General features: G+C 42.8%; 1 protein-coding gene and 1 non-coding gene across 3 annotated transcripts in view; both read left to right on the top strand.

Moving 5' to 3' along the window:
* The window catches only part of VEPH1 (ventricular zone expressed PH domain containing 1), a 214,294-nt gene that overhangs the window by 97,330 nt on the left and 102,556 nt on the right, over nucleotides 1-14,408 (top strand). For both annotated transcript variants that reach the window (XM_007106883.3, XM_007106884.3), the window contains exon 6: nucleotides 1,733-1,953. In XM_007106883.3, coding sequence (XP_007106945.2) covers nucleotides 1,733-1,953 — 221 coding nt within the window. The remainder of the gene's footprint in view (nucleotides 1-1,732; nucleotides 1,954-14,408) is intronic.
* On the top strand, nucleotides 6,262-6,368 carry LOC112065056 (U6 spliceosomal RNA). The gene has a single exon (XR_002891813.1). It is a non-coding gene; the product is annotated as a U6 spliceosomal RNA (small nuclear RNA).

Here is a 14,408-nt window from a genome sequence, read left to right as displayed (position 1 = left end):
AGCATCAGCCTCCAATATATATTTGTTTATAGTTATACATATGGTCTATTATACTACCATTAGGAAAGTTTTTAAATACATTAAAAAATAAGATTTTTAAAAGAGCAGTTAAAGATAAAATAAGCATATTTTTAATTATTTTTATTTATTAATGGTATATCATTATATTGGGCACAAATCTACATTTCAAATAACGTTCTTGATAATTTTGAATTTTTTGGCTAACTTCCAGTCATATTGGATTAAATCATGTCACCTCGTAATATGACTGATGAGGAGTTCTCATAGGTATAGGAGACAAGTCAGCTAAGCCATTTTCTTGTTATTCGCTCACGCCTGAGTTATTCATGCTGTTCTTCATCTTCAGTTTTTTGAAGGAATGTATTTAAGTCAACTGTGAGAGTTAACTTGATTAAAGCTGAGTAATAGAATCTACTCATTCGACCAGGCACATAAAATCTGTAGCATGCCGACAAATGCTTAAAGTGAACAAATGAGGGAGGACGTCCTGTGGAGAGGAGGTATACCGTTATGGTACACGGCACCATCTGACAGGCAGATGGGTGGGGGGTACCGTTGACCAGGCTTCCCCTGTCCACATGGAGTTAGTGAGTCATAGGCATAGAGGCTTGGCCCAAGGAGGAACCAGAGTTGGGAAGGGTGAATGTGGGGGTCAGATCATTAACGATGGTTGAGAGATTTGGATCTGGCAACATAGGCTCATGAGACTACATATTTTTAAGAAAGGAGTAACAGGAAAAAGGTTTTATTTATTTTTTTAAAATTGTCTTGGAAATCAGGAAAAAAATCAAAACCTCAAAGAAGCCAATTAAGAGGCATTATGAATGAAACATTGTTAACTTCAGCTAGCTCTCTAAGTAAACTCCCCATAGAATTGTCATCTGCAGGTCATGGGACTCTGACCTTTTTTTTTAAATATAGACCTTAGTTCTTCATCATTCTTCCCCACCCACCGCCAGCTTTATTAAGGTATAATTGACAAGTAAAATTATAAGATATTTAAAGTGTACAACAAATGATTTGATATATATATACATTGTGAAAGAATTCCCCCTATCAAGTTAATTAACCCATCCATTATCCCATATGTTTTAGCAAATTTCAATTACATGATACAGTGTTGTCAACTATGGTCACTATGTTATACATTAGGTCCTCAGACCCTATTCATCTTATAACTGAATGTTTATACACTTTACCAACTTTTCCCTGTTCCCACCCACCCACCCACTAGTCCTTGGCAACCACTTTTCTAGCCTCTGTTTCTTGGGTTTGACTTTTTTTTTAGATTCTACATATAAGAGATACCATAAAGTATTTGTCTTTCTCTGTCTGGCTTGTTTCATTTAGCATAATGCCCTCCAGATTCATCCATGTAATCACAAATGGCAGGATTTCCTTCTTTTTTGTGGCTGAATAACTTTTCATTCCATACATATATGCCACATTGTCTTTATCCATTCATCTGTCAGTGAACACTTAGGTTGCTTCCATGTCTTGGCTGTCGTACATAATGCTTCTATGAACACGGCAGTGCAGATATCTCTTTGAGATGATGACTTCGTTTCCTTTGGATAGATTCCCAGAAGTGGGATTACTGGATCATAGGGTAGTTCTATTTTCAAAGGAACTGCCGTACTATTTTCCATAGTGGCTGCAACAGTTTCCATCCCCACCAACAGTTGTACATGTTCTCCATTGTTCTTGGCAGGAGAGAGCCAGGAGCTGCTTGCCGTTCCTGGTGAGTCAGCTGGCCAGCATGGAGCACTCGTTTCACCATATTCTCCTGCTGGAGATTAAAAGCATCACGGACACCTTCTCCTCCATCCTGGGCCCTCAGAGCAGAGACATCTTCCGCATGAGCAACAGCTTCACTGCCATTGCCAAGCTCCTTACGCGACAACTGGAAACCACCAAGGCCAGAAGTGACAGGTGAGCAGGGATCCCTGGGTACCTCAGGATCTGTTGTGAACCCACAGAGACATAGCACAAAAGGCTATGTTTTCTTTTGTAAGCATAAAAGTTCCCAAAGAAAGCCAAACTCACTATCTCAACATAGAGTAACTTCTGAATAAATTATGACATTTGCCAGAATTTTTTCTAAATCTGTGAAAACCAGAATGTAACCAAAACAATCCTAAAAAAAGTGTAAAAAATACGGTAAAGGAATAAGAATGTAGTGCAAATAATAATGTTTATAGAACTCGTTTATTTATTTAACAAGCATTTAACAGTTGCTTACTCTATACCAAGGACCCTGCCAAAAGCTAGACATATTGAGAGATAAAACATGTTCCTTTACCCAAAGAGCTCATTGTCTAGCGAGGAGGTAAATATTGAGTGGGTAATTAGAGAATAGTGGGAAGATTATGCTGATTATGATGCTGTCAAGGAGTTTGGGGAACACATAGATGGGGGTACCTACTTCTGCATGGAATGGAGAGGAATGGGAAGCTGAGAACAGGGAATGCTTCCCGAAAGAGGTGATATTTTGAACCAAGTCTTGAAAGATGACCAGATTATACCAGGCTGGCTTTGGGGCAGCATGTGAAAGAGCACAGCACTTTCTGGAAACAGAAGTCATTTTGTCTGGCTAGGGTGTGTGTAATAAGGAGAGCGACATTAGGTAATACTGATGAAGTGGTAGGCAGGGACCAGATGATGCAGGACATGACAGACCTTCTTAAGGAGTTTGAATTTTATCCTGGAGGCTGTGAGGAATCATGGTGGGTTTTTACATGTTAGGATATGATCAGAATCCATGTTTCAGGAAGCTCACTCTGGCCCCAGTGCAGAGAACATCTCAGGCAGAGGCAGACTGGAGTCAGGTCAAATGAAGGAAGGACAGAAAAGTGTCCACAGATATTAGCAATTAGAAAATTATTGATGATTGTAGTGAGTGAGCTGCCAGTGGTATGGCTGGACATAACAGGATGCCTGGGGTTGAAGGGAGAGAGGGTGGATACAATAAACAAATCTGGTCCTTTCAAGAAGTTTGTGGAAAAAAATAAAGACCATGCAAAATTGAAAGAGGGGTTTTATTATGTCTTGCTACATTTTGAATAAGGAGGCACTTGGAAAGTTTTATGGCCTTAGAAGTTACAAAGTACTTTCAAATTCATCATCTCATTTGATTCTCATGATCACCCTAAGGGGTAAGAAGGGCAATTATCATTATTCCTATTTTATAGAAGAAGAAACACAGGCTCAGAGACTGGTTAAATCTCTTCCCAAGGTTACACAGTAACTAAGTGATAAAAGATGGACTCAAATTTCAGATCCTATGCACTGGAAGGTATTCAGTTATGGAGAAGGGGCAGGACACATTTGAGACTAGCATCAGATTTTGTGAGTTTGGGGGCTAACAAATGATGCATATCATTTTCAGTCTGAAACAGCATTCCCAAAACACGAGAAGCCATCCTTACAAAACAGTGAACATTTAGTCACAAGGGTCCACTTTATGTCCAGCATGGCACAGAGCCTGGAGGTCCCAAGAGATATAAAACAAAACATAAGACATAAAACACCATTCCTCAAAGGGTTCACAGTCAGTGCATGTGACAGGGTTAATGGAAGTGTGTATAGCAGACTGTGGAGCATGAGAGACATACAGCCAGGGAAACGAAGGGTGTTTCACAAAGAAGGTGAAATTTAAGTTCATTCCATGTTTATTGAGTAGCTTCCATGTGCCAGGCATCTGCGTAGGTACCAGATTAAGTTGCACAGGATGAATGAAAGTTCCCCAGATGAGCGTTGAAAGGATACTCCAAATAGAAAGGACACTCCTCACATGCAAAGATAAAAGAGCTTAAGAGTGTGTGACCCAGACTAACGAAAAGCAGTTTGTTCATCGTGGCTGGAGTGAATACATCAGTGGAGGGTGGGAGAGTAAACTGAAAAGTTAGGTCAAAGGCAGATTCTCAGAGAAGCAAGGAGTTTGTCCTGTAAGCAACATGGTGGCTTGGAAAGATTTTAATCCAGGGAATGAACACTGCTCCTAGCACAGTAATTAGCAGATATTGGGCACTCAATAAATATTTCTTCACTAAAGGACTAGGTGGATGAGGAAGTGGCTGACGTGGTGGAGCCCTGAATGGATTTGGCTGGAGCTGCAGGCTGGCAAGAGAGAGAGTAGCCAGGATGCTATTACTGGGAGCTTAGCAGTTGGCTCCCTCCATGGTGAGCGAGGCCTGTGCTAAATCAGCAGTGGGGAACCTAAGAAGTCAGGACAGATCTTTATAGTGAGAGAGCTTGGAATTAGGAAGAATTGATTATTGGTGGGAGGTGGAGTGAGGAGAAGGGGAGGAGAGTGAATGGAAACCCAAAGATATCTAGCTTGAGTGACCACGTACATATGGAAGAGGATGCTGATAACCAAGAAAAGACGTAGCAGGAGGGGAGGGAGCCCATCTGGAGGACCTCTTGGCCCACTCCACACAGAGAATATTTTATGGCCAAGATGGTCATCAAAGTCAACAATAGCTATTCATCTGAGGAAGCCAGATAGCAAGTGCCCTCTTCTCTCAACACCATAGTTTTGATTGAGCATATAAAAATCTGTTGCTGCCTGGTTCAATGTCTAGTATAGATGCCTATAATACCAGGGTTTCTAATTTTGGTGCTATTGACATTTGGGCTAGATAATTCTTGGTTGTGGAGCTGTTCTGTGCATTCTATAGTACTTACGAGCTTCCCCAGCCTCTGCCCACCAGATGCTAGTAGCAACCCTCCCCCTCAGCTGTGACAACCAAAAATGTCTCCAGACACTGCTAAATGTCCGCTTAGAGACAAAAATCACCCCCAGTTGAGAACCACTGCTATTTACATATTCCATTTAAAAACAGCATTTACATAGACCCCATGACCTGCCTAGCAGCAGCCTACACATGGCAGCATCCAAAAAATCCAAAGCCAGCATCATGAAGGGATGATTTGTCATCTATGTGCAAGCACAAAGTCACTGTTGGCCAATTTTCATGATGTGGGGAAATTCAGTTTAGAGCTTCTACAGCTGGTGTTCGAGGGAGCCACTTTACATTCTGTGCTCAGCTACCCTGCTCATTTCTTCTTCCAGTGGTGACTGGTGTGTGCGTCAGATGTGAAAGCTCGGGCACGTATTCTGGCCAGCAGTCTATCCATTCTTTCTTGCCTCTACACAGGCAAAGTGTCAAGAGGCCAATTGACTCTCCATGAGACTATATGTGTGAAAAAGGGTTTGTATAAAGGAAAAACATGTTATACAAGGGTGTTACATTAGGCATTCTGACAGGAAAAATGATTCTTAATAAGCAGGCCCAATCCAATTAGCAATAAACAACTTCCACATGAAAAGAAGAATTTAGGAGATATGTAGACAGGAGGAAAAAATGAGGTCTCACTGTTAAAATATGACTCTGCATTAGGAAAATGAATTTCTCCTCCCTTTATTATTTTTCTGAGGGAAAAAAAAAGAAAAAATTAAATGTGAAGAGATAAAAGGTCACTACTCCCTTCACATATACCACCACCACCACCTCAGCCTCTCTCAATTCAAAATACTTCACCCGTTTCAACCCTCTCTGTCAGTCTCCTTCTAATCGATTGTAAGTATTCGGTGGGAATCTCAAAAAGGCTGGTGTGGACAGCCAGGCTTTTGTATTAGCCGCTCATCCTCTCTAGGATGGTTGCTAGGCTTCTCTCGCCACATCTTTTCTCTGAATAGCCTTCATTGTGACCATTTAGCTTCAGTAATTTTAATCTGTGCCCCACAAAGCAGAAAGGTCCACACTTTTGTCTAAAGCATCCAGCAAAGTCTGATCCTTACAATTGAAGGGGAAATGAATAAGGGAAGAGAGCTCAAAAGAAAATTAAAGATGGATTAAATTCAAAACAGATGTCATCTAATTTACAAATCTGACACATAGCGCAGCAGGCCAGATTTTAGACTTCAGGCCAAAATTACAAGACTATCAAAAGAAAAACAATTAGCATCCTAGAGAGAATGAAAAACTGGAGGAGACGGGAGCCTCCTTTGCACCAAATGACTGAATTAATCAGGTGATTTTTTATTTGATGCACCAGGTAAGCACACTTGCACTTTTTTTGTTCCTGTGTTTCAGGATGAATGTTTTTATCTAAATAATAAACCACCGGAGGCTGACTAACAGGACAGCCATGCAAAACATTTAGATTTTGAAATTAATTCTGGAGAAGCAAAAGAAAGATAACAGCAATTGTGGATTAAAAAAAGAGAGGGTGGTGCTTACTTTGGCAGCACATATGCTAAAATTGGAACGATACAGAGAAGGTTAGTATGGTCCCTACTCAAGGATGACATGCAAATTCGTGAAGCGTTCCCTATTTTTCTTACGGTTACCAAGGGGGAAGGGGTGGGAGGGAAAAACTGGGAGATTGGGATTGACATATACGCACTACTATATGTAAAATAGATAACTGATAAGAACCTGCTGTATAGCACAGGGAACTCTACTCAATATTCTGTAATGACCTATATGGGAAAAGAATTTAAAAAGAGTGGATATATGTATGTGTATAACTGATTCACTTTGCTGTACAGCAGAAACTAACACAACATTGTAAATCAACTGTACTCCAATAAAAATTAATTCAAAAATTTTAAAAATAAAAAAGAGAGGGTGTCAAGATAGGAGAAAAGCTCTATACCTTTCAAAACTGTATGAGCCCTAAGTAGCCTGCTGGGTGGCCACTAACCATTGAACCATTTGCTTGCTGGGACCCATGGGAAGCTGGGGAAAGAGAGGGTGGCTCCTGGCAGCTGTGTGCTGGCTGAGCAATCAGTGATCCTTGGACTAGAAGACGCCTTTGCCAATGCATGTGGTGCCAAGGAGGCCGCTCTAATCAGGCACCATCAGAATTGGGGACAGTTTGTCACAGGTGGTCTTAGTAGGAGGTTAGGCTTGGCCCCAACTAGGGATGGAAGGTTTGAGGGATAGAAATTGTGAAAAGAAAGCAGAGGTGGGGAGGTAAATAGGAGAAATGAGAAAAGGTAGGGAGAAAGAGGGGCCAGGAAGAAGTCACAAGGGGAAAGCAGAGGGAAAGGAGAAAGGGCGCCTGACCCAGCCTTAAGTCCCAGGCCTGGGAGGGGTCACAGTTCCCTCAGATCCAGCTTTCACACCCTAGCCAAAGCCATCAAAGTCATGGGGGAGAAAGTTACCTTTAAGAAAAGTTTTAACACAAAGCATTAACCTCTGGCTTGATTAAATGGGTGTATGGTCTCTGGTTGTTTTGGTGGTGATGGTGATAGTAGTGGTGAGACTGTTTATTATTTGTATTTAAGAATCAGGTGGGAAGTGAGGGGTAAGCAATGGAAGGTAAAATATAGTCAAAACCTATTCGGTAGGTTTAAATCTGATTTCGGGATACAGGTATCCCTCACTTTTCAAAAGTTCGCTTTACACCCCTTTGCTTTGAGAAGAGACCTACATTAGTACAGTCGTCTTGATTCCAGGACCCCTCGGATACCAGAAGCCATCAATCCATCTATCCTCGAGTCCCTCTTATAAAATGGTGTAGCGCAGTTGGCCCCTGTATAGGCTAGTTCCACATCCTCAGTTTCAACCAATTGCAGATCAAAATTCAGAATTCATTCTGTGGTTGGTTGAATCTGAGGATGCGGAAGGGGGATATGGAGGGCCAATTGTATCTGTTTTTGCTAACAGAAAGAAATACAAAGAGGATTTTCACTTTTACAAAAAAAAGGTAACTGCTTCTTCGCCTTATACCCATTTCAGCTTAGGAAAGGTTTCATAGGAATGCTCAGATAGCGGGAGAAACCTGTAAATGGAAAGCAGTGACACAGTGGAGGGAAGGAAATGAAACAACAGTATGTGGGAGAGAATGAAGGGAAGATAGAATAAGGAAATTGGACACGGGTTCATGCCCCGGTCCGGGAAGATCCCACATGCCGCGGAGCGGCTGGGCCCGTGAGCCATGGCCGCTGAGCCTGCGCGTCCGGAGCCTGCGCTCCGCAACGGGAGAGGCCACAGCAGTGAGAGGCCCGCGTACCGCACAAAAAAAAAAAAAAAAAAAGAATAAGGAGATTATGTTCACAAGGAAAGGACTCCAGGACGTCTCCCCTCCTTGGAGTCACCCCAGAGTTTTGGTTTATTCTAAATTTTATGCATTGAACATCAAAGGAGTGGATAACAGGGTGGAACAGGGGATTTGAGTCAATGTGTGTCTGGAATGTATAGCAAAGCAACATGGACTGCAGAGACCCTTTTCCAACTGTGAGACCCTTTGCAACCTGTCATTCCAGAGTTCCCATCTTGACATCTGGGAATCACATCAGAACCCAATCCTGGTGTGATACACAGTCTCTGAAGGCACAGCCCGAGAGTTTAGGAGTGATGGCTCTTTATTGAGTCCACAGCCGAAACTGCAGAGAGCAGGGAGCCAGGTTCTTCTCTCCAGCTTTTCAGAGAAGGCCGTGTTTCTGAGTCTGATCAAGCTTTTAACCAGCTCCACCATGTGATGGGTTCAGCGCTGGGAGCTTTTACTATGTTATATTGTTACATCGTCACAACAACGTCTTTTAATATATATTAGGATTACAGAGGCTTCATACTAAAGCATAGTGGAGGAAACTTTGTGGATGGGCAAGAACAAAGTAAAATTCTTTACCCAACCCCTACTCACCTCTAGGTTCATGGTAGTTCTTCGAGGGGCAATAGTGTAAACGCCCAGACATCAGCTCATAGGGTTTTCTTTCGTTTCTTCCTATAGTGTAGTCCAGTGTATCTCAAATTGTAGTGTCTACAAGATTTACAGTGTTCACAATACTTCATTAATAAAGGAATTTTAAAGGAATGTCAGGGGTGACTTGCCTGTTCCTCCCCAAAGTGATACCACACTAACCTTTATTATTACCTTCTATCAATAGAATGCCTTCTTTGTGCCTCTCTTCCCACTGAAGGCTGCCCTTATCCAGGACTCCAGTTTGGTATCCCTTCCCCAGGAGGTCTTCCCCATCCACCCATGCCCATGGTGACCTTCTCTCTTTTGCCCTGCTACAGCTCACATTGCCTCTCCACTCCTCCACACCTGAAGTCCTGCGCTGAAGTGCTAGGTATCTTTCTGTTTACCCTCCAGTCTCCCCCAAACTTGAGAGAGCTAATATTCGGAGCCTATGCACTATGGAAGGAAAATAGAGTCTTAAAAGTGCTTACAAGAGCTCCCACTTTTTTAGGCAAGACATGTTTATACAAAGAGAAATTGATTCTTTGAGAGCAACTGTTGGCTCGAAAAATGTACATAAGGAGGTTCAGGACCATAATTAAAAACATGTGATGTTCTGGTCAGTGTTGCCCCCTGCTTAGGAAAAGCTGAATGTGATTTCACCCCACCAAGTTAACCAGAGTTTTCATAAAAAACATGTATATGTTTTCAATCTGGGGAGGTCTAGGGTGGTCACTTGTATAAAAAGAAAATCGGAACAACCATTGGTGGCAGTAGCTGTGGTTCTTGTTACTCCTCCATGTGTAGGGAAGGAAGGGCTTTGGTTTTTTGCCCCTCTTCTTACTGGAGAAGTTAAGCCTGTCATGTGGTACCCTTTATGTTCGTCTGCTCTTCATTTGCTTCCACCATTTGTCCTTCCTTAAAGCAGCATTTATGGGGATGCGAAGGCCTGTAAAGGTATTTCAGGAATTCGTTTATCAGCAAGAGAGGTAGGTGGGAGACAGCATTATCAGCTTTGGAGTGGATGAAGCAGCCCCAGGGAACGTGCTGGCTCCGCCAGTGTGGACAGCCGTGCCAGGGGGACCAGGCCCTTCTCCTGTCACACAACTGTGTTCAAAACACAGGACACACAAAAGAGAAAATAGCTTTTCATCGAGCTTCTGTGGTTTGGCTTCCCCTTTCAAACAAGACAGGGAACGGCAAAGCTTTAGCCTGGAGGAAAGGAAAACCTGTGTTGTGGGAGGAGAGGTGAGAGGGACTTTACCCTAGACGGCCCCTTGTGGGAAGGGTGACAGCTGAGGATAAAACAGTTCTACTTGACCCTGATGACCCAGCTGTTTGCTATTTTCATTCCCCAAAAGCTCCCTGTTCCTTTTTGGTATCCATCATAATTGAACTCTGAAGTTGCTATTTGCATGCTGTTTCCTGAGTTTTGAACACCTTTCAGTTTTTGTTAAAGGGGACACCAGAATTTATTTTTCAGACCTCTGTGAAGGGTTGCTCAGCGATGATACATCAACTCTGTTCTGGTGTGTTCCCACAGTATGTCACTTGGTGATATCAGCATATAATAATTCTTGTTGGTTACTGTGCTATCACCAGTCCCAAAATATGTATTGCTTCTTCCTGTGGTAGAGTCAAAGGCAAACTGAAGGGAACACCTACTGAGAAGCAGGGGTAAGAGGGTATGAAGCAGGTGAGCCCTGGAGGTGGATACTTGTGTTTAATGCTGGGTGTACTAGTTGATCTTCAGTAAATTAGTCGACGTCTCTGTGTCTCAGCTACTCCATCTGTGAAATGGAGATGGCAAAGGGCCTGCTTCACTAGTAGAATGGGCAGACCGGAGGAGGGGATGTATCAAAAAGGATAACTTAACCATTGCCCTGCTCTTCCAGTATTAAACGATGGTGAGTGACAACGTCTTACCTTCTTCCCTCTTCAGGCCCAGTGGTTGCATTTCATGGCGGATACCCTCCCCTTGACCCTCATGGCCAGCCCCCATTAGCTGCTCATGTTCCCAGAAAAAAAATTAGCCTAGAAAAGGAGGGGCGTGTTATCTCTACAATCCTCACCCCTGATTCAGAGTGTTCTGATGACATTACCAGGTTACATTTTTGTGCTCTTTTATAATTTTCAAAGTGCTTTTGTAACTTGTGCCACATCCAGAGGACAATTCATTAGGATCTGTCAGCCTTCTGGTAAGGCTGCCGCTCACCAGGTCTGCCCATTCTAGGCTCGGGAACCTTGACTAATAATTCCGGGTCCATCTGAACCAGTATCTGTCAGGGGCAAAAAGTGAAAAGGTACCTTTACCTCAGAACTGATAAAGACCCTGGAAAGCTTGAGAAGAATAAAGCTATGGAATGTGAGGGAACTGCATACAGTTTACCACACTCCAACTCCAAATAACACACATTTATTTACTTACTTATTTACTTACTTACTTATCTACCTAGCTGCGTTGGGTCTTCGTTGCTGCGCGTGGGCTTTCTCTAGTTGTGGCAAGCAGGGGCCACTCTTCTTTACAGCTTGTAGGCTTCTCATCGTGGTGGTTTCTCTTGTTGCGGAGCACAGGCTCTAGAGGGCAGGCTTAGTTGCTCCGTGGCATGTGGGATCCTCCCGGACCAGGGATCGAACCCATGTCCCCTGCATTGGCAGGCGCATTCTTAACCTCTCTGCCACCAGAGAAGTCCCACACACGGTTTATTAAGTCTCACCTCACTACAGAATTAGTGAAACCCTCGGCAGCTTTGCTTGATTAAGGGAAAGTGTCTCTGCCCTGGTCTGCTTCAGATTCTGTTCTTTCAGTGCCTAGGCCAGTGCTTCTCAAACTTGAATATGCACTGGAACACCTGGGGATTGGGTTAAAGTGCACACTCTGATTCGGCAGGTCTGGGATGGAGCGCGAGATTCTTCATCTCCAGCAACCTCTAAGGTGATGCTGATTCTGCTGGTCCAGCAACCTCGCTTTGAGCAGCAAGGGCAGGGGCTTTGCACTTTTTACTGATCTTCTGTGTCCCATTCCTTCTCGTGTTAGTTAAATGAAAAGAGAACAAATGACTGAGCACCTGTATTAGAGTGATCACTTCCTCATATCAGGACTTTTAAACTTTTGTTCTATTAGCAGAACGTTCTCTCTCCATGCCTGCAATTGCTCAGAATTCATCCTTGAAGTACAGAGATTTTTTAAAAATCGACCATTTCTATATCCCAGTCCTTGTATACTCACACAGTAGGGAGGGTCGCTCTCCTATAGTCCGCAGTCTTTAGGATGCTGCAGAGGTAGGAGGGACTGTATGGTCCTTCCTGGCTTAGAAAAAGAAGAAGCTTATCTTCCAGGTTTGGTATCACCTGTACAAGCTGCCTTCTTTCAGTATCAAATGTCCACATTGAGCAGTAGCTACCTAGGGTTTTACCATTTGACATTTTCATGCCCGTTCTGTATTGGGCTACGCTGTCAAATCCATTATCTTCTATAATGTTTTCAGCAATCTGGTGATACAGTATCATTGATCCCATTTTTAGGTAACAGAAAAGTCATAAAGAGATTTGCCTGTCACTAACAAACAGGAGATTGGAGTCATAAACCTAGATCTTTTCCCTGGAAGGCCATATTCAGTCTATTTCCCCGCCACGCTCTCCTTTTGAATCCCCTAAAAAGAATCTTGTTGTGAATGAAATAAACCATGGAGTCATTTCATTTCAGCAAGTTCTATGTTCTGGTGCCCATATAACTGAGCACCTGCTGGTCGCTGCTCTTGCACACTGAGGCAGTCAGGGGCAGAAGAGAGTACCAAGAATTTGGATTCAACATTGTCCTTTCCCTTAGTATTCAAGTTTAGCTTTTCCAGAGGCATTACTCATTTCAGTTCCAAAACAGATGACAGTGCTGTGGAGCTGGGGGATCATCTCTGTCATTCTTATGATGATTGATGACCCAAGAAACTGCTGAAGAGTAGGGAACATAACATCCTAAGAATTTAGGACTCCTATGTGGATTTGGTCCATCATATTCTCCTGCTTCTCCTCTAACAAGCTCAACTCTGCAGGATACATATCCTGGGCATGGGATCATAAGCCAAGCTCATCAAAAGTTAACTAATATTATTTTTCTTTGATTTAAGGAGCCAGGAGGAGAGGCTGCCAATCTCTCCACCTCTGCCAGCTTTATAGTCTCATCTCCCAGCTTAATGAGAGCAGTGAACTGCCCAAGGACCAATTCGTTTCTAAGGGGGAGTCCCGCTCACACAAGAGGGAGATAATTAGGTCTTCCCCTGCCCCTCCTGGTTATCCCTAGAGATGCTTTTACAACCTTTACCTTGGCAATAGACACCAAAAACTGTTCAGACTGGAAATCATCTGCGCCTCTTGTAATGTGGCATGTTGAGTTAAAGCCAAGTTAATATTTAGGGGATTATAGAACTCTGACAAAGATTTCTGTAAAATTACCCCTGGAGTTAAAAGCAACAAATGGAAAAAAAAAATAACAACCCCCTTGCATGAGCCCAACTCCCTGGCCCCCACAAATAAACGTAAACAGGACCGGGATCTCCACTCTCCACCCATACTTTCACATTTGTGATGCATTTCTTTGCTCTAAAAGGAACGCAGAGTTTCTCTCTCTAAAAGATTTTTGTTTTTGAACAATTCTCTATCTATGTATACTAAATTTAAAAACCAAGAGGAGAAGTCAAGGAGCAGTGAGTGTTTTTTATAAATTCAAACTTCTACCTACCATTTTCTGACCTTTCAACCTATTGGAACAAAAACTTATCCTAATTCTCTGCCGGCAAAACTCTGTGACAAATCCAGGTGGATTGATGGCCAGTAACAGAAAATTCTCTCTGGTCCATCTTGTGGCTTTGGCTACCTTGGAGACCCTTCATTACCACCCCTATCCCCTGACTCCTGTGTTATAAAATCTCCAAATCATATAAACAAGGAAGATCATGTATAAGAGAGAAATTCTTTGTGGTGAGAAACCTACTCATCAGCAACACTCATCAGCCTCATATCTAGAGATTACTTTTCTGGCCCAGACATTTTACTGTCGCTTCTTTACTTATTTAGCCCTTTTCAAATCCCTCTTTTCACTCCTACTCTTGCTCCTTACTTCTCTCCACAGTTGATATTTACCAAATGACACTGCCCTATCCCCTACTCCCCATGGACCAGGAGAAGCAGCCAGTGCTTCATAGACATCTGGTAGACCTCCAGAGGGTTTTTTGTGGTTGCAGGGAGCGGGCTGGCTTCAGAGATGTAGGTGGTCTCAGTTCATTTATTCTGCAAACACTTCAGGTACCTGTGAGTGTCAAGCACTGTGCCAGGCACAGGGGAACAAGGATGAGCATTATAGTTCCCTGCCCACTGAGCAGCAGGGATTTACCCAGGAATACGGTGGCCAGATGAAACTAACAGAAATACAGGACATCCAGTTAAATTTCAGGTAAAGAACAAATAATTTTTTAGTATAAGTATAATCATTTTAGTATAGTACAATACATATTTTACTATGTCCCATTAGAGACATACCTATACTAAAAAAAATATTTGTTGTTTATCTGAAATTCACATTTGGCCAGATACCTGGCAACCTGCCCCAGAGGCACCTGACCTAACCCTCTTGGGTCAGCGGATGTCTAGGGTTAACCCATAACTTCTTTCATGCCCAGAGTCCCCTCAGGGAT

The sequence above is a fragment of the Physeter macrocephalus genome, chromosome 1 (assembly GCF_002837175.3).
Source record: "Physeter macrocephalus isolate SW-GA chromosome 1, ASM283717v5, whole genome shotgun sequence".
Taxonomy (NCBI): Eukaryota; Metazoa; Chordata; class Mammalia; order Artiodactyla; family Physeteridae; genus Physeter; species Physeter macrocephalus.
Note: the sequence above shows the minus strand (reverse complement) of the source record. Positions and strands in the feature narration are given on the sequence as shown.